Here is a 21,121-nt window from a genome sequence, read left to right as displayed (position 1 = left end):
TGACTGTTAATTTAGCTTAGCTACATACACTCCATTCTCAGTGGTATTGGCGAACCTGTATTTTACCACTGGGATGTGATCCCATCAAGCAACTAGTTGCGATCTGGTGAGGTACCGTAGGGTGACCGCTGTTAAATGTGTTTTTCAGGGATTGGGGGAGTAAGGCTGATTACTATAAACATTATTATTGAGACAAATCTTATTTCTTTAAGCCATTGAACCCCCCCATTGTTATCCTACTAGGATGTTTTCGACCTTTTCCAACATTTTGTGTCTGGGTGGTTAGATCAGTTTTAGGTATGTTGTGGAGTAGTCGCTTGAGTTCAGGGAGGGATAGGATTGTTGCTTTATTCAGGGCTTCTATGGGTATCACTAGTTTATCCCAAAACATCTAGTCCACTGTGTGCATAAGAGCAGGGTTCCTGCTCAGGGCTACCTGTTTTGAAATGACCCCCAGCTGCCCTTGCTGTACGGTATGTTTTTTAGTCTACATGTGTGGGGAAATGTGGGAAGAGGAGGTGTGTTGCTGCTTGGTGTTGTTGTTGCTATTGCTTGCAACTTGCTACAGGAACATGTTTTTATATGTGTGCACCTCTCTATTCCCGGCATGTGATATGCTGCATGATCCTCCCTTGTGGCATTCGAGACCTGGCTTTGGTTGGTCTTGACCCTAAGTTTAAATCTGGAATCTTCTATTTTGTGTGGTCTTCTTTTAGTTTAGGGATTTCCTTGAGTTACCTAATTCACTGTTTCATTTTCGTGCAGCAAGAGGGTCAGACTCAGAAGATGCTCTGTGGCCCCCTTTCCCCCATACTGCCCCCATTGGGTGGTATATCAGAACTGACTGTTTTGGGCCTGCAAGATTAAAGCAGCGCAATTCGACTACGTTTGGAATTGAAATGAGCCTGGAAGGGGTGCAATTTGATTTGGAGCTTGGGTAGATGCTTGGAACCACACCTTGCTTACTATCAGTGTTCCTGGTAGGCCCGTTGTCCAAAGCCTTTAGCTGGGGTCACTTAACCTCCTCAGAATGGATATAGATGCTGATTAGGTAACAAAATTGGTGCTCATTTTGTCGATTTCCAGAGGGGTCAAAGGTTGAGTGAACCACCAACTGGAGACTCACACTTATTATCATGCTGAGGCCTCCAAATGTATTGCCTCTTGTGTGCAGGGCGCTCTGGAGGATTAAGGTCTTATCATTGCAGGTGCAAGAAGAACATTGTTCCAGTCAGTGAGGATGCTTTGTTTGTAACTGAAAGGGAGGCCTTCCTTGATTCAGAGGCGTCTAGAGGATTTGGAGAAAGTATCTGGACTATACACCATGAAGGAAAAGTTAATATAGATAGGATGCCTGAAAATGGGGTCCTCGCGGCTTGGTAACTGGAATGCGTCCCATTAGACTTTGGCTGCGGGTCGTGGGTGTATGGTTTTCAAACAGTTTTTTAGATGCTGTTCCAACACGTCAGACTGCCCTGTCCCTGGGGTTTAGCCAGTGAACCCCCTCCCTTAGTTTCCACAGACGTCTTAGGCAAGTTGATTATACTGTGCTCCTGTATTTTGACTATGTTGTTAATGTTGTTACCCGATCAACACAGCCCCCAGAAGCCCTGACGCAAGTAAAGGTTTTGTATACCCAAATGTTGTATGTTATTCCTTTCTGATCTGATACCATTTTAGGGGAAGTGAGTAGGGGGATGCTGGTTGCCTTTATCATTGGAGGTGAACTACTAGGGTTTTAGTCCCTGGGATTATTATTACCTGCCTTCATTACTTGTGGGGGGTTTATTTTACTGTGAGTTTTGACTCTGTGGTTACGTGAAGGTACTATCTTCCCACACTACCACCCCTCCTTGGTTGAGTTGTGGCCCGATCCCTGTTGTGCTGGGATATCCTATATGTGGTTGCTGCTGCCACATGCTAGACCAATTACTTGATCCCTGCTGCCGTTGTGTGGTGAATGGTGGACCTTCCTGGGACGGAGCATAAGATATGTTCTGTATAACCTGTGCTTGGTACTGAGAAGAGACATTAATTATATCCTTATGTGTGGGGTTTTGTGGTGGCTGGCCCATATTCTCTAACCTATGCTGCTTTTGCTGCTCAAGGGCATGCCTTTGTCTGGCATGGCTCTACAAGGTAACCCTGCCAAATACAATAGAAGCACTCTCTAATGTCTGGTTGTGGCCAGCCTCCCTTGCCTCTACTACCATAACCTGTTAATTTTGTTGTCCTACTTATTTGGAACACTCTAAAGTTTTCCAGTGGTGTCCCCATTTTGACTTGTGCCATCTGCACGGCTGCGGTCATCGCTGGTCCCTGAAGGCAGTCTTTTTCAATGTATGCTGCACTCATTTTGCTGTATCTCTTTGTGTCTACTCCTGCTTCTGTCTATCCTTTTATTTATTTTCTTATGACAGTGGAGAATAAGAGGTTGTATTTCTTGCCAGAGTTTGGTATCTACACCAACTATGCTGTCTAGCTCGCTCTGTATCTCAAGTGGGTAAACTTTTCTTTAAACTATTATAGAAAAATGTGACTTGTAGGCCTGTGCTGGCCCACAGCTGTCCAGTTTTCTGTCCACATCTTTCCCTCATTCTATTTAGGAAATCATGTATGCTTTCCTCTGCCTTCATGAACTTTGCCATTAGCCTCCTATATCTGGGTGGTCAGGGAATATTTCTCTCAGGTCATTCCATATGTGGTGCCTGTGTGTAGTAAATGAGGCCTCGCCATGTTGGGGATTTATTAGCCTGATTGCTGGAATATGAGTTTGGGTGAACACAGTGTTTGTTTCCTCTCCAGTTATGGTGATTAATAGGCTCATAATGTTATCTATTGCTAGGCTGATACAGGCAGTGTTTTTCTCGAAACATGTAATCCATTACCATGTCTTACCCCGCAGTAACTGTAACTTTGTTCTCAACTATTCTTTGTCCATCTGAGCCCATGGCTTGTACATCACCCTTCTACAGTAACACTTATATTCTCTTTCTAGGTGACTACAAGTTTCTCCTCATCATGGCACTCCCATTTTGCGAGGCATTGCACCAAGTAAAGGAAGTTCCAACTGTGGTTTCGTCCCTCATGCCTGATGCAATCCTCCACTACTGCCATGTCCTTTGGCTCAAAAGATTCTTCCTTCAGCCAAGAACTGTCGAATTGGTCCCTCTCCTCAGCCCAATCAGCTAATAGGTCACAAAATGGGTACTCAAAAGTCTTGCATGGGCTACTATCTCCCTCGGTGTTAGTTTATCTTAGTTGTGCACCTATGCGGAGAAAAGGGTATCCTTGTTGCTGCTTCCCTCGTGTGTACGCAGAGGTGTCATTCTGTTTTCCCTGCATCATGGGTGGGTAAGTAAAAGGCTCCCTTCTTCTCTTATTTCTTGGTCAGCCCTTCTTCTTTGTCGACTGAACAGTGTGGCACTGAGTCCTGCTAGTAGCCTTGCATCTACTTTGGTTCTTCAAAGTTCTGAGACTGTACCTGGCACTGCTTCCCTCATGTAGAGAACACACTGTACTTGAATCTTATTCTAATTCCTGGTGCTCTTTCTGTCTCTTGAGCATCAGCTCACGCCTCTCTTCCCTGTTTCATTTGGCCTGCTTCTTTTGCTCTGAGCTATGCAATGCTTTCGTTTGGCCTGGCTTCACTATCAAATTCACTCTCCGTTTCCTCCATGGCTACCTTGGAAATCCCAGAAGCCCGACCCTGATCATCATTTCCCGGGGGACTGGAGCTCCCTTCCTCTCCCAAGCTCACTGAGTCTCTGTTGAGAATCACCACAAATGCTACTAAAGTTAGGAGTCCTAACTTTACTACTACTAAATTTAGAAAACTCCAAATTTTAAGACTTTCGATATTCACAGAAGGCATTTAGGAGTCCTAAAGTTAGTAGTCCTAACTTTACTACTACTAAATTGAGAAAAGTCGTAATTTTAGGACTTTCGGTATTCACAGAAGGCATTTAGGAATCCTAAAGTTAGGAGTCTTAACTTTACTACTACTAAATTGAGAAAAATCCTAATTTTAAGACTTTCGGTATTCACAGAAGGCATTTAGGAGTCCTAAAGTTAGGAGTCCTAACTTCTGTGAATACCGAAATGAGTAAGTTCATTCTGTGAATACCAAAAGTAGTAAGTGCATTCTGTGAATACCAAAAGTAGTAAGTGCAATCTGTGAATACCAAAACAGTAGTAAGTTTAGGATTGAGTCTTAAGTTCATTCTGTGAATCGGGCCCCTAGTCTCTACCGTAACTGGGTGTTCTAGTTGCCCACTTATTTTTCACTATCTTCTCTGGACATTTCCATCCCAATGTCCTTTCTTTTGAGTTTGATTGTACAGTCTTTCAAACACAATACAGACAGAGTTTCTGGTCACGTCTCCGTTGTCGCTCGTTTTTTGAGAGAGGCCCTCTTATACTGCCTATCTGCATAGGCTCACTCTCATCCATGATCTTAACAGTATCATGATTTTTATCACTAATCAGAACTACTTTGCTGTCTGAGCAGCCCCTAGTACTCCAAAGTTCTGATTTTATGACTAAATTGATCAATTCCTCACAGGTGTCAGGAGAGTTCACAACTTGAGGCAAGAGAGCATTTAAATCATCTTCTAATCCCCTTTAGAATAAGGACACTGTTTTTTCCTCTGGCAACTCAGATTCGGCCACCAACTTGTTGAAGGTGGTTGTTAAAAGTGGTTATGTATGTAAGAAGGTCCTTGTTTATTTTTTGCAAATGAAGCAGTTTTGTATCAACCCACTGCATGAAGGTGTGTCTATCAAATAAGTTGGATTTGATAAATCTCATGGGTCTGATGCTAACACTGATGAAGTCGGCAGGACTTCTCCCACCGAGGGCAGGTGACACTCATCGAGTGGGGGCCTATTGGCTGCTTCCACAAGTATAGAGGCTGCTGATTCTGATGTATGGTATTGTGACCGGGGAATGCCAACTAACGGCTCGAGTGACAATTTTCACTCAGTTAGGGAGATTTCGTGTATCACGGCTGATTCTGCCCTCAGTAAGAAGGCGTCTAAAGTCCCCACCACCCCCTGCCCTGTTAGTGATTTTCACTTGTTCATCCTGTCTCCCTTCAATAACACGTAAATAATGAATGATTTACCAAGTCTCTAATAGTCTGTATTCCTGAAAAATGAAAGGATAGTGGAACCTAACAACTAAATAGCAAGTCAATAATGTGAATAAAAAGTCAAAATGCCAATACCGTGGCCCAGCTCAGCCTCCTCTGGACTCTGACTGGCTTAGCCGGGCCCGCCCTTCGCCCAGGCTTTGTCCACGCTATGTCCCACGCATGTCCCATGCTGCAGATGGAGAGGCAGCTGTGGCACTGGTGTTGCACCCTGGGGGTTGAGGTCCTCTCCCAGGGTGTTGGTGACAGTATTAAAGGAAAGGAGGAGTGTGGCAGCCCTCGTACAACCCGGGATTTATCCAGCAGCAACAAGTTCAGCAACGCAATAAACAAGTTATAACATACGCATAGTATACAACATTAGTGTACATGTTAGGAACTTCAGAGTTAATAAAGCACACCAGGGTGTGGTTAGTTGCTCAGTATTACACCACCAATATTGCATTTCTGAGTTAGGTGCAGGTTTAGATCACAAATATCACACTAGCATCTTTATCCACGAATGCTAATCAGGGCGGTTTATACACACATTAGTTGCTGGTTTTGTCAAGCTTTATACATCAAGGCGCTACTTTCCACAAGCGAGCGCTATGTTCTTGGGCTACAGAAATCACTGTTAAACTTAGTACATAAATCACTATTATGCTCATAATATACAATTCACTGGTATGCTCACAGTGCATACACAGAATGCTTATAAGAGGGAAAGCAGCAATGATACCACATCGGTGTATCCCGCAAGAACATTGTGGGCTGAGCAGTGCTGCAGCACTTAAAAGTGTTCTCTACATGATTTTTAAGAGAACAGGCAAGTATGAAATCGAGCCTTTGTCAGCGCAGCGTGTTATCGCTACTTAATTGGCTGACTCTGATCCCTTTTCTTTAGGTCGAGCGTAAGCGTAGGACCTCTTGTATACTTTAGTATGCATATATCTCTGTAGGCCAAATGCCATTACTTGCTTCTCATTTGTTTGTTTCAATGTCCTTTAAAAATCCTTAATAACTAGCGGTCAGTCCTGTCTCTTTGTCCCTCCTTTTTCCTCCAAGGAGCAGGGACTATTTTATTGTGTTTTCAACCTCTTGTTACACTGTGGGTGCTCAGTTTTAAGCAGGGCCGGACTGGGAACCAGAACTGGCCCAGGCAAAGTGCTCGGCCGGCCCCCCTCTCCTCCCGGAGGGAGGGGGGAGAGGTGCGACCGTGCTCGGTGCCTAGGCCGGTTTTCGGCCGTTTTTGTTACAGGGCCGTTTTTGCAGCATAACGGCCCTGTAACAAAAACGGCCCCAGGGGCCCAAAACCGGCCCCTAACCATGCGGCCCACCGGGGGATTGCCCGGTGCCCTCAACGGCCAGTCCGGGCCTGGTTGTAAGCTTACATTTTATTGCAGCATTACCATCTTGTCCTTCCTGTCCAAATCCAGCAGCTAGCTACTGCAGCTCCAAATCATGTAAAAAGTTCAAACAAAATGTAAACACAGCTTGAAATGATACTTTACTATACATGCTGCATGTGTTTTTTCCTCCAGGACTTTGTGCTTGGCTGCTAGCTGAGGAGTTGGAAGTTTCTCCTCGTCAGTTTTGCACCAAGGCCAAAATGTTTCCTTCTGGAAAAATGGAATGAATGTGCGATTGCACTGGATACTGACTTCAGAGGGGCAATGTTTCCGAGTTTATTTTGCTTTTAAAAGCACTCCACACATTCCTGGCCTCCTGCAATTTCCAGACAATAAAAATGTCAAAATACCTCCAGTGATTGATTTTCTTGCTGGAGAGATCAGAGTTGTCTAGTGGAAGAAGTTTTAAATCATTGCAAGTTAGCCAGAGGGTTAATATGCCAGCTGAGAAGAAAGTGTACTATGCAGATTACAAAGTGCATAAAATGTAAATAGGTCAATGGGTTACTGCTCTTCTGTTACTTGCAGCTATAAGTTAAAATCACAACAGAATAGTGAATTCATAACTGCCATCAAAGAACTGCATGCACTGTTATAGTTGCAAAATCGGTTGATCTGGATGGAAATTGATTATTTTTATTTAAGAGAACCCTCAACTGTGGTGTTCTGTTTTCAAATCTGAGTTTGTGTTTCTGGGGCTCAAGCACTCTTTGTTCTGCTTTCAATTCTGAGTTTGTGCTTCTGGGGCTTAAGCACTCTTTTGCAATGCTGCCTACCACTATGCATGACTTGTGGCTTCTACACCCTGTAGTCCTCTGTGCTATGTAACATTTCCTTTACACTAACTTATACAGATTGTCTCCGTGTGATTTGGGTGTGATGCAAAGTGTTCTGACACCTTATACTGGTATGTGTGGCACTTTATAACAAATTAAATGCATCTTAACATTAATGGTTATGGAGCCTTAAGGGACACTGGTAAAGAGTAGTGATGACGGAATCTGCATCACTCAGCCTTACCTCAACACCACCTCAGCAACGTCTCAGCATCAACACAGCACCACCTCCTCATCAGTGCATCACCAACTCAACATCAGCGCAGCACCACCTTAACATCCGCACTGCACAGCACTATCTCAGCATCAGTGCACCACCTCCAACGCAGCCCCACCTCATCATCAGCGCACCACTACTTCAGCACAGTACCAACTCAACATCACTCAGCACCACAGACTGGCAATAAAAGAGACAGAGTCACTGCCAGATTTTCTCCTTGTAAGCAAGGAGTATAAGTACCTCTTGCAGGTTTTCAAAACACATAAATAAAAGGTATTGATATTTTTAATGCCAATGGCTCAAACTCTTGCAAATGTGAGACAAATTGCATTGTTGATGCTTGTTTGCACTCTACCTTTCTCCAGATGCGGTGTCATGGAGAAGGGAGGTGTCGAAAGAGAGGCCTGACACTGCAGTTCAGAATGGGAAACCAGCTCTTCAATGATGCGAGAGCTAGAACCTGGACGCTGCTGAGTTTGGGATATTCGTCAGACAGCATTAGTGTGTTCCAGAGTGGGCATGGTTTAAATACAACTGCCAGCCAAACACTGAGAGGCCTCGCCCAAACCTGTGCAACAAACATAAGCAAAGTTATGGCCCCATAGTGAACACAAGCTGGGCCCTGTAATGTACATACGCTTCAGGCAAAAACAAACCTTGGGCAATGCAAATACACATTGGGCACTGTACATGGTGGAGTGGCTGCATGAATTAACATTAAGCATTGCGCAGGAGGGAACTATGGCAGTGGGTACCGGGTGCTGTCTGTAGGGGCACTAATCTTGTGCACACATGTGCATCTTGCGCAACCGGGAGCATCAGTGGATCCGCAGACTCAACAAGCACAAGGGTAACTACAAAAAGTACGACTGCTCATTGTAATCGGAATAGAAACTATGGACCAATCCAGCAGCAGCGCAGCCAGAGCTGCCAACTTGGACATGGATGCCAAAGGCAGGCACCATGAGCCTCACTCACTCCTTTCAGTAAAAAACATATTCCGATTCAGTTTCTTGAAGGATCCAGATGCTGTCTTATTCTCAAGCAATGACTGTCTCCTGGGTTTACTGTCACTTCTGCAACCTCAACCAACAGCCAGCCAAGGGGGTGGGGCCCCTGGCCTGTCTCTCAGTCACTCTTTCACTGAAAACCTGATGCTTTGATGGGAGCCAGTCCAGGCGTTATCTCATCCATCAATAAAGGACCATCGGCTGCGAACAATCTCATCCAACTACAAATCCAGTGGAAATTGTGAAATCCTGAACAGGGGCAACATTCGATTGCTGCTATAAACTATTCCCAACCTAGCTGTCTTAAGGTCAAATGACATATCATCGATAGAGCTTATAGATTCTGATGATCTTGTAATGAGCAAAGCCACTTGGAAAACACCTGCAAGTGCCAAAATGTGTGGATAGAATTACTCACTTTTAAGAACTGGGGACTAAACATCTCCCCTTAAACCGGGGTACCATCTACCCCCCTGCAGCAAAGTTACTGGGAAAAAACAGCCAACAGACAACACAAACGCCATCTATTTTGTGCTGAAAGGGGCATTGGGCAACTCACCAATAAAAAGGGAAGTACCCAATGAGCAACAAGCCCAACATACGATCCCAACTAGGTCGTGTCATCCTGACCTAGGGTGAATTTTCAGAAGAATAAATAGATCATCTGGTAGAACATGGCAGGTCTCGGGCATTAGAAATGCTTCTTAAAACATTCAATTCCTCCTCCGTCTCTGCTCATGGAATGTCAATGGCCTTGCCGGCAAAACATCTGACCCCGGAATTTCTTCTTTATGTAAAATCCTTCAACATACTTTTTACGCAGGAGACTTAGCTTTTTGAACCACTACACCTCCAAGGGTTCTCATGCTACTCCAAGTTTATTTATTGATGTATTTGAAAAGTTTTATATAGCGCGAACAAGACTGGCCAGGGTATCAGAGCAGGTAGAGGAGAAAATAATAGAAACGCAGTAACACAGGATGCAAATTGCATAGTAATAACAAAGGTCAATGCTGTAAACAGGAAATAAAATTCAGTGTGTATGGTTACATTTCTTTTGTAGCAGGTATGTATTCAGTACCAATCCTTTGACTTCTTTTTTAAATGTGGTGCTTGAGGTGTTTATTCTTTTTTTTATTTCAGTACATTTTTTATTGAAATTATATATACAAGGTGCATTACACTTACATGGGTAGCAATTAGACGAGAGGCAGAAGAGACGCCCCGGGGGGGGGGGCACAAAAGTAACAATATCACATAACATAACATTGGCATTTGGCATTTCTGACTGGATGCGTAGTCCTGGCATTGCGTCCTGTTGTTCGTGTCTTCTTGTGGGTTACATCTCGGCTTTCTGCCCCGTCCTTTCCGCCCTACCTGCATTTGCGGTCGGGCTTTGTATACCTTAGTGTTGCCGGTGAGATTGTCCCTTTCGCGGCCATTGATTGTCCACCCCTCAGTGGCAGGAAAACAGAAAGAGAAGGAGAAAAAGGTGGGAGGTATAGGGAGAGTTTAGTTTGGTTGTGGTACTGGAGGGCGTGCATTACTATTCTAGGACCAGATTATGACTCCTGCATGAGCGTTGCTTGCTGCGATGTCTACGGCGGCTTGTGCGAGGACAGTTAGTTGTCCAGAGAGAGCCACATTTTGTACTTTGTGTGTGTCTTCGGTGTGTGGTTGGCCGTTATGGTGTCTGCCCCCCTTAGGAAGGTGACCCAGTTGAACCAGGTTTTGAAAGAGGCCTTCCCCGTGTCTTTCCAGTTGTTCAGTACTGTCTTGACCGCCGCTGTTAGTAGGAGGCCAATCAGGTCTCTGTCCTCTCTGGATTTGATTGTGGGGTCAGAAAGCCTGTGGCTAAGCTGTGAAACTCGAGCTGGAGTGGGGTGCCTGTTATGTCGTTTATAAGTTCGCCTATCTTGCGCCAGAATTTTTTAACCTTGGGGCAGTGAAAGATCAGGTGTGGTAGGTCGCCTTTCTGTTTGTTGCAGTTCCAGCATGTGTCAATTTCGCGGATTCCTATGGAGGCTAGGCGGGCAGGGGTCCAGTACGCTTTGTGTATCATCCAGAATTTGGTTTGGTCTAGGGTGGTCGTTACTTTCTTTCTCGAGGTGGATGTCCAGTGGTCGGACTTTTCTTTCTGACTGAGTTCCCTGCCCATTAGTGATTCCCAGTAGGCCGTGGCCTTGTTGTTAAGTTTGGTGGATCTTGGGCACATGGCTTTGTGGAGGTATGCTACCTGGTGTCCCGTTCAATTTAGGTTGGTGGCGTATTGCAGGATTGAAGGTGTTTGTTTGTCAAGGTCTACCTTGCTAATCGCTACTTTGATCTTAAGAAAGTTGTATAGCTCAATGCTGTCTAGTTTGTGTTCGTTCTTGAGTGAGTCAAAGGTGGTGTGTATGCCTTGGGTGTGTAGTTGACTAGCTATGGAGATGCCGTGCCTGTACCAGGAGTGCATGTCTAGTGTTCTATCCCTGTATTTGATCTTGGGGTTGTGCCATATGGACTCCCGTTGAGTGTTCCTCACACTTGTGTCCAACATCATGTCTATCTTGAGGAGGGCCAACTTGGTGTTCCTCAGTATGGGGTTGTGCGTGATTGTGGGGTGTTTGGTTGCCGTGAGGAGGGCGATGGGCTCCATTCCTTCTAGTAGTCTCCTCTCTAGTGAGAGCCATGCTGGGGTGTTTAGACGCAGAGAAGGCATTTGACAGAGTGTCCTGGCCATTCCTGGACCAGTGCATGCAGAAATTTGGCCTGGGACCTAACTACAGGAAGATGGTACTTGCACTCTACAACGAGCCCAAGGCACGCGTTGTAGTAAACGGAGGGACATCAGAACTACTCACCTTAGAACGCGGAACTAGACAGGGATGCCCGCTATCACCGTCCCTCTTCCTATTGGCGATAGAACCACTGCTCAATATGATAAGAACGAACAAAGACATAACAGGAATTCCTATAGGAGGAGAGGCGGTGAAGCTAGCAGCCTACTCTGATAACATCCTTATCACAACGGAGAACCCAGAGAAGTCAATAAAGGCCCTCATGGACACCATATAACAGTATGCACACGTATCAGGATACAAACTAAACAGAGAAAAATCAGAATGCAAACCTCTGAACGTACACACCACGAAGACTGTAGTGGGAGAATCAGGGCAAACATGGCAGAAAAAATCCATAAAATACCTGGGCCTGCTCTTCAAGAGAGATCTCAAGTCCACACTAGACCAGAATGAACAGGCAATACTACGCAAACTGAAAGAGAGAGTGAAAGGATGGTCACCCAAATTCACCACATGGTGGGGGAGAGTAGAGAGTAGAGACAGTCAAAATGATGCTCACGCTGATAGTGAACTATATGCTCAACATGCTCCCGCTGATTAACACAGTGGATTTCCACAAAAAACTGGATAAACTAATCAACAACTTCTTATGAGGTGTTTATTCTATACATTGGGAGGAAGACCGTTCCATATTCTCAGACCAAGAACGGAGAAGGCACGCTGTAGGTTTTCTTCCTTTTGAACTTTTGTGGTTTCAACAGTAGGTTGTTCAAACTTCTTAGGGCACAATTTGCACCAGATAGTTCAAGTTAATTTGCCAAGTATGTGGGAGTGTACTGATGCAGCTCTTTGTGTATCAAGCAGCGTATCTTGTACTGACACTGTCCCTCCTACTTCGGGCAAAGCAAGCCAAATTACTACAAACTATAACATATGGCAGTGATTTTTTGAGAGGCCGGGATGTCACCATTTTGGACAGCACAGTGACAAAAGCATACCAAATTATATTCAACCTTCTGAGCTACACATCACATGCTCAAATAAGGCTGCAGTTTGGCCTGCAAAAATAGACCCAGACGAGGTGAAGTGTGTTCATTATCTGCTGGAAGAAAATCAGAAAGACAGACTTCAACTCCTTGAATTACTACCTATAGCAGGAACTGCAGTACAGGAACACCTCTCCCACCAGAGCCCTCCTCCAGGAATCTCTGACAGTAGCTGGGCTAACTCAGCTCTGGGAAACCTCTATTGACCACTCATGCTCTCAAAATGATGACATGCAAAAACAATAAAGATTAACTCACTAACTGAAGATAAGCCCACCTTTGCAGGCACAGCCCAGGCCTGTCTGACCCTAAATAATTACAGCGCACTAGCAGAACCAAAATATTTCAATTTAGGGTATCGGAGAGATACCACAGAGACATCTCTGAAACACCACTTGGGACTACTCCCTTCATCACTGCGCCTCCCTCCCTGACAGAGACAGCCTACACTGACCGCTTGCCATCTCTTTAGCAACAGAATGGAAGGTCTACCACATTTATTAGGCTCTTCCAGGCAGCTGCAGGGGGATAGAAAACAGCTACTTAAAATTCCCTTCAATCAAAGAGGAATTCAGACATGAAGGCAAGCCGTGTTGGTCTGCTTCACGTCCGGGGATCCCCAGCTGAACTGATAATTGGTAAAATTTCTGGCATAAGTGGAAAGAAAAATGCCGACACATCCCTGCTAGGCACCAAACTCCACGGTCCCCACCAATCCCTAAAATAGCTGCCAGATGGCCTCACCAGTACTACATCAGACAGCCAAACACAGAAGCTCGACCCAGCCTGTTTACCTTTGATCCATGTGTGATGGTATTTCGATTTGGCATTCATTACCTAAGCTGATTTTAAGCATCGCTGGAACGTCTCTCCGTGTTATACTCACATCACCGTCTGAACATGCGCCTCAACACTTTGGTACACTTAGCTTCCAGCCTTTTTGCACTTTAAACATATTGCACTTTAAACCATTAAACAAAGAAGGACTGACACCAGAAGCTGTCAGATTTTTGGGTCGTGCTTAGGCCGTGCTTACGGCCAGCGCTTTCCTAACTGTGTGTCCCGACACAGTACTGTGTCGCCTGCAAATGGTGGGTGTGTCGCAGGCACTTAGCACATAACTGCTGCTAATTAAAAGGCATTCCTAGACACTCTGCTCTATGGTCGTTTTAAAGACCTGTGAAGTGCTAGGGTGTGGCTGTGTGTGTGCCTCGGAAGCCGGGGTGAGGTGACAGAGGGTGATGGACAGAGGGAGACAGAGGGAGACAGAGGGGGGGAGACAAAGGGAGTGAAACAGAGAGAGAGAGACAGAGGGAAGGAGGCAGAGGGCGACAGACAGAGGGAGACAGACAGAGAGAGGAGGGCAAAAGAGGGAGGAGGGCAACAGAGGGAGGGAGACAGACAAAAGGGAGACAGGCAAGAGGGAGACGGGAGACAAGAGGGAGGGAGACAGAGAGAGGGAGACAAAGGGAGGGAGAGATGCAAGAGGGAGACAGGCAAGAGGGAAACAGGCAAGACGGAGACAGGCAAGAGGGAGGGAGACAAGAGGGAGGGGGACAAGAGGGAAGGAGACAAGAGGGAAGGAGACAGAGGGAGGGAGACAGACAAGAGGGAGACAGGCAAGAGGGAGACAGGCAAGAGGGAGTGAGAGGGAAGGAGGGAGCGAGAACTATTGCGTTCAGGTTTCCAAGGGTTTAACTCCAGCTTTGCTTTCTATTTGCTACCTCGATTGCTCTTCAAAATATCTTGGTTTCTACTGGTTCATTGCCCTTCATTACCCCTCCTTTCTTTATTAAGTGATCGCCCATGTAGCAGAGCTTAACTACTCAGGAGCCTTACACTGGAGAGTGTATCTTTTGGTTCAGCAGCACTCTTTTTGCTTTACTTTCCCTCTCATGGTACTTAATTCAGCTTTGGTGCTGCTTGCTCCCTCCCCCGGGCGAGTATCACACGGGGGATTCAGAGCGCCTTACTGCTGGGCTGATCATTTCCCGGCCCAGCTCAGTTTCAGCTCATGCGGGGGGTGCTCTCGTCTGTTTCATGGAGTGTCCACGCCGTTGTGCCTTTGATTCCCCCTTGTGCTGAGGAATTCCCCGAGACAGGCGCGCACCACTACCTACAGATTCATTTACCATGTTTTAAAGTGTTTGTCTGGAATTCTTTATTTTTTTCACACTGCTTTTAATCCAGATATGCCAGCTCGCTCTGAAGCTACACTAATCTATTTCATGGCAGTTGTGACCAGCGTACAAATTTACAAATAGAATATAACTACTCACCTGGCATGTCCCAGTCATAAAGTAAATGCTTAGCATCATTAGTGATGTACAGGTTTTGAACTGCTTTCTACTGAACATTAAAATGTCTTTTTCCTTCACCAAAGAGAGGCAACGTAGAGAAAGTGTTTTTTTTTTTTAAATGGAATCGTTAACAAAGTTTATAAAGAGGAAATTACGATTCGTTTCTTTCCAAATGGATACCATTTCAGTACTTCGTACTCTGCACCATTGATCGCACCCAAGGAAAACTCATATTTCACCTCAGTGGGAGTTGGGTGAAGAGAGAACAGGACACGTCCTGTTGTCTATATCTTTACACTGCCCTCCAACTATTTGTAGCCATTCAACTGAGGAAAGGCCTCCCAAGCCCACACTCCTTTTAACTATTAAGGCTTTGCAGTAGTAAAATATGCTCCCGGACTGGGAACCAAATCCGGCCCTGGCAAAGTGCTCGGCCGCCCTCCACCCCCCTCCCCACTCTGGGGGGGTTAGAGGTGCTGCCGAGCGCTTTGCTAGGGCCGGTTTTCAGCCGATTTTGTTGCAGGGCCAATTTTGCAGCTATGCTGCAAAAACGGCCCTGTAACAAAATCGGCCCCAGGGGCTCAAAACCGGCCACCACACTTGCGGCGCACCGGGGGATTGACCGGTGCCCGCTATGGCCAGTCCGGGCCTGGTAAAATATCATCTATTTTATTAGGCTATTATGTTCTTTCACTCTGCAGTGTGTAGACGCCAGATGAGAAACCCATCCTCCTTGATTTACAATCAGTTCTTCATTTTACTAAGCTGAGTAAGTTAATGTCCTAGGTTGCTGTTATATCCTATACTTTCTTATTTCTTTTCTCTCTCTGCTATACTCTTCTTCATATGCATTCTTTCTTATGGTTGTATCCTAGTGCTTTGGTTGCTAGGCTATTATGAAATGTTATAGTTCTGATCTTCAGTTGAAGACTGGAGCTTCTTGGATGTGCACTCTGATTGATCTAGTGCTGTACTTGATATTCCTGCTTAAACCACAATCCTTAAGTTTACTTCCTTCTCCTGTCATCCTTTGGATACAACAGTTGCCTTTCCATAATCTGTTTTTTAACAATTTTTGTTGGTGTATTCCTATCTATGTCACACATTAGTATAAACATGACATTCATTAGGGTTCATCTGAGTTGTCTGCCCAACATTGTGCATCATAACCTTGCAGTCTGATATATGAACTAGTTTCATTTTAATAAGAAATACATTTCTTTGCAAATACAATAATGTTGGTTGTTTTGTGGACTAAGTGTAAACAAATACCTTGCATTCAGCCTTTTCCTTAGGGGTCTCTGCCTGCTCCTTATGTGTCTGGGAACCTATGCGTCAAGTAACCCCCTGCTTATACCAGGTTGAATTATTACATTAATTAGAGTGCCTGAGGAAGTGAACCATATTTTCTTTGCAGTCATTTGTGCAACAAATTAAGTAACTTGTGTTTTTCATGAGCTATTCATAATTCTTATTCCTCTGGCTTCCTCCTTGTGCAGAGCCCGGCTCTCGCACCCAGCCCTTTGCGCGACTGGTTTATGCAGAACATCTGGAACTTCTCCCATACCAAATCGGCCTTCCCCTAACTTGGTAACAATAAAAGGAGCACAGCGAAGGGGACTTCAAACAAAGTCCCTTATGAGAGGAGTCCAGCATTGACACCAGGCTGTGAGCTTCAGGCCATATTTTAAGGATAACCATTTGTAAATAAATTCCATTGAATTCCTTGTATCATAGTGTTGCTAATATTGATATGCTGACATTCTGGAATGGCTGTGTACCTGGGAGCAGCACTGATATAGGTGAAATAATTTATGCTCAGCTTAATGAAGAGGAATACTGGAGAACTCTTGCATATTGGTGGTCAACATCTTTGAGAACAGTCTCCATGCTTCTTTCATGTTTAGGGTATAATATTTTCGTGCCGCTTGTCTGAAATAGGTGCGGTGCACATATCTAGCAATGACCCAATAGTGCTTAATTTGTAAGAGAGTTCATCAGGAAGCCTATGAAGCTTGCACCACCTATTGCCCTGGCCTTTGCTGCAGATGGCAGTACAAACACACTTATGAACACCCTGCACCTTTAAGTGTCGCACTCCAGACTATTCCAGCTCCCAAACCTATAAGAATGGCTGGAAATAGTCAGATGAGCACAACAAAAAACAGCACCACCATATGGCAGACTGGCATAGGACCCGGATACCACATGCTCAAGTTAAGCACTAGACTTTGGCCATGAAGCAAAAATCATTATTTCCAGGACTTTCAGCTTGAACATTAGTGTGCAATGTATTGATGTTGGGAGCACAGCTTAACTCAGAGATGGCTCATTCGGAAGAGCTTCTTTTTCTAAGGGGCGGTAGAAGGGTCCAACTCTTTGACCCCCCAGGTAATGCAGTTGTGCTATTTGTTGTCTTTCTGGACAGAAGGTGGCGAGGTGGTATATTCCTGCAGCTGAATTACTGATGTTGGGATCCGAGGCAGGAGGTGTAATGTCTATTTCAGTTCAGTTCTTCAGCAAAATCATGGGAAAGAAAGAAACCATGTTGTTTAAAACACTTTAATTCAGGTTTTCTCCTGTACCCTCCACTCCTCCTACCCGCCCAATACACAATGGATATTGAAAATCTGGCTCAATAGTGGACCAAAAGAAACACATTTGGTACCTGTAACAATGGTTTTCCAGCCTGAAGCACTTCTAGATATACACGCTGTCCTTGGAGATTGCTGTGTCTTGTGAAACCAGATCCCTGGTATAAAACCTTGACAGCCTACTTTGGTCTACAGCCCTGCCCATGGAAGAAGGATGAGCTCAAGTGTGTAGGTCCTTGAGAAATATTTTCATTGCTTCAGTTGTCCCCTCCTCTGGCAGCACAGAGGCCTTTTTGGTCCCTGCGTACATCATGCTGGAATTGCACATTTTCAAAGCCGTTGGCTGCTCTAGATGAATCAAGTACACTTTTTTTTAAATTAAGTTTAAGTTTATTGAAATCAAGAGAACAGAAAATGGAGAAACAGTCAAAATGATAAAACTGTATAAATTATACAGTAAAAATATAAGCTGACAAAAATATTATAAAGCATCAAGGAAAAACATAGGATTTATAAATGAAAAAAAGGGTTTGCATGGTATTGGCAGCCCTAGAGGTTTTATGCAGTTTCAACCAAATCTTGTCCCAAAAGGGAATTGGCCAATCCTTTAAAATATCTTTTTCCCAGGCTAACTCAATCTTAAATTTAGCTCAGTCTACTGAAAATCGAATAGATTTATAGAGAAAAGAAGCTGAAGGGGAATGATCCAATGCAGATGATATAGGTTGAAGTGTATTGAGAATGTCATTAGTAATAGGTAGTGATTGAAGATATTGAACAAGAATAGGACAAAGCGAATTATACTGTGAACGAGAAGAGGATGGTAAGGAAAATTGAGATTGAAGATCAGTGAAGGGAATAGGTTGATTATGAGAAATAAGTTGGTAAATCCATCTCAAACCTTGGGAATACCAAGTCTTCCAAAATATGGAGCGATTACGAATCTTAAGGTGTTTATTATGCCAAATAGGCTATAAATGAGTGGAATGGATAGATGGGTAAGAGGAGGATAAAAAAGGAGTAAGGAGATCACGAGAGTGGGAAATGATAGGGGTATGAAGAGAGGCCATGTTAGATGTAAAGGATAGGATTTTGCGAAATTGAAAGGGAGTAAGAAAGGAAGATGTTGTACATTGATTCTTTTGTAATATGGCTGACTGTAGTCTTTAGTCCTTCCTTAGTGTTTTCACCTTCTCAGCCTTCCTGTATACCTGTGTGTGTTCTAACCTGACCAGTGTTCTACCAGTGTCAGTTGATGGTCTGGTCAGCTGGCGAGGTTGTGTGCTCAGCTGTGTCCTACAATAAATCTACATGTAATCAACTAGAAGTATCCTGTCATCTATGACCATCCTATTTACAACATTTTGGCGACGTTTTCTGCTGACCAGACCAGAGAAGAACCATCTAACACAGCCTGAGCTACACCTCGCAAAAGAACCCACAACGGTCCATTTATCTGCTGCCAGTAACATCATCAAAGGAAAATTGAAACCGGATGAATGATGGAAAAGTCTAAGGAAATTTAAGCAAGCAAAGAACCGTGAGTCCATTTCTCATCCCTGGCAGCACTGCGCAACAATAAGCAAAGACTCATTATCACCCGACTAAAGTTAGAAGTAAGGGGTAAAGAAAATAGCTGTCCAGTAACTATGAATTTTTGAAGCGCAGTGAGAACAAAGGAAACTGGCTGGAGATATTTAATTGTTAATTGAGAAACCCGTCTTAATTAGTAGCAGAAGTTAAACTGAACTTTGATGGGAAACTCCTCCACAACTATCAGATTAAAGCTCTGTCTGTTAAGAAATGACTCTAGTGTTTCCACAATTGCTACAAATGAAGTGTCAGACATATCAAACAGCACGGATATCAAGTGAGTACTTTTTAAGTACAAGTCTCAGCTGCTGTGAAAAACGAGTGAATCGGATGAAATAATAGACTCATTCTAAATCAATACTGTCTAGAGAACGAGTGTATAATTGACCCCAACGCAGTAAGGAAATGGAGAAATGAATTCAGTCCTACCGTGAGTTTTGTTTTGAACTATGAAATTTATGCTTGCCTTTGAATACCGTTTGCCTGCAACCGTTTTTCTGCCTTTGCGCTGACCTGCGCTCCTTCATGCCACTTTCATAATTGATGACGTGGCGGAATCTCTGTGTGATTCAGCGGAAAAGCAGCCTGCTCCAGGGCGTCATTGCGTGTCAAGCCTCATTCTAGCGTTTTGAAGAAGCCTGTGTGCCTTCAGTCTGTCATCGCACAAGGGGAGACGTCACGACGCGACGTGAGCATCCATTTTATATTCATTTTGTACTTTTGTTTCTATAGCAACGAGGCTTCGGGAGCACAACGCAATGGAGAATACTTGCGTATCATTGAAGGGATGTTTAGCGTTTCCTTGTGTGTGTGGCGCGGAATGGGAGCGCTTAAAACGAGGATTTTCGGCAACTTTATGATGTGCTACCAGCTTCATGCCAGAAGTTTAGGTAAGCGAGCATATCCACTCTTGGTTCTAAAATCTCACCATTCTTCCTCAAGTTTTTATGCTTCAGTCATTATTCGAGTCATCCAACGGCATTCAACACGGCAGTACTGTACACTCTTGTCAGCATTTTAGGACAGCGTTTTAAGACTGTTTCATTTGTTTTCTTCACAACAGTGCCATCTAGTAGTTTTTTTCGGAACTCATTAATATTTTGGCAGAATATATGAAACGTGTCAGTGGGCAAGCATAAGAAAATGTTCTGTGTTTCGTGAATTCAGAAATAGAAAATAGGTGGTGCACTGCGTAGGTTCAATGGTTGTGTTGGTCGTTAATAAGAGGTTTTGGGTGCTCAATCAGGGTGGTGTTATCCGTCCAAACACCATGAGTTGGACTGCGTGGGGCACGCATAATGCCCCACGCGGTCCGACTCATCACACGCGTTAATATCCTCTCACTACCCTTACCTTCACTTTAGCACAACAAGCACCAACCTTTTTTTAAGTTGTCACATTAGCACCATTAATAATTTACCAACCACACCCTCACTTACCTTAGTTCCTCTCGCCTTCCTCCACAGCGCTCCGTGATCAAGGGCTCCCGCCCGAAATGCATTGGAGATGATAGTTCATAGAACAACCCTTATGGAATAGATGTCGCCAATTGATATGAAACCAATATTCAATTGAACACGTGTATGCTGAATAAAAGCATTGAAAGTGAAAATCATTTATGAATCAATTTCATTGATCTACTGTGGAGTGCCTACCCAGGGGATGTACTGGCAGACTTCTGCATACACTACCCACTGTGTTTCGTGAAGCCACTATTATTCTGATCATTTTGCCCATGCTGTTTACTACCAACTGGAAATTATAATTAGTTAAACTTCAATGTGCATATTATTACCAATGTACATAACTGGGGCAAAGAAGCCAAGTGTGACAGAAGTAAATAAAAAAATAAGTACAGTGCGTCCAGGAACAACAAAGAGAAGCACGAATCAGTTAAGGAGCAGAGGCTGTTCAGAGGATCTAGAACAGAATTAAAGTCCCACATAATTAGAAGCTGGTCAAAGAGCCTGAAAAAAAACAGAGCATGGACAGTGGTCTTGCAAGTAGAGTCAAGTTTGCAAGATGAACAAAATGTTCACAACCGGGACAAAGGTCCCAGGTGAGAGTCTCGACGGAAGGTCTACATCGGGGAAAGAGGTCCCAAGTGAGACTCTGGATAGTAAGTTCTAACGGGGACAAAGGTCCTGGTCCCATGTGAGTCTCTGGACGGTAAGTCCATAATGGGGACAGTGGTC

General features: G+C 44.3%; 1 protein-coding gene across 1 annotated transcript in view; it reads right to left on the bottom strand.

The window, feature by feature from the left end:
• The window catches only part of LOC147700981 (phospholipase A2 inhibitor and Ly6/PLAUR domain-containing protein-like), a 79,013-nt gene extending 64,288 nt beyond the window's left edge, over positions 1 to 14,725 (bottom strand). The window contains exon 1 of the mRNA XM_086929284.1: positions 14,719 to 14,725. Coding sequence (XP_086785410.1) covers positions 14,719 to 14,725 — 7 coding nt within the window. The remainder of the gene's footprint in view (positions 1 to 14,718) is intronic.
• Positions 14,726 to 21,121: the final 6,396 nt, after the last annotated feature.

This window comes from Lissotriton vulgaris, chromosome 7 (genome assembly GCF_964263255.1).
Source record: "Lissotriton vulgaris chromosome 7, aLisVul1.2, whole genome shotgun sequence".
Classification (NCBI taxonomy): domain Eukaryota; kingdom Metazoa; phylum Chordata; class Amphibia; order Caudata; family Salamandridae; genus Lissotriton; species Lissotriton vulgaris.
This window is presented reverse-complemented; position numbering and strand designations above follow the sequence as displayed.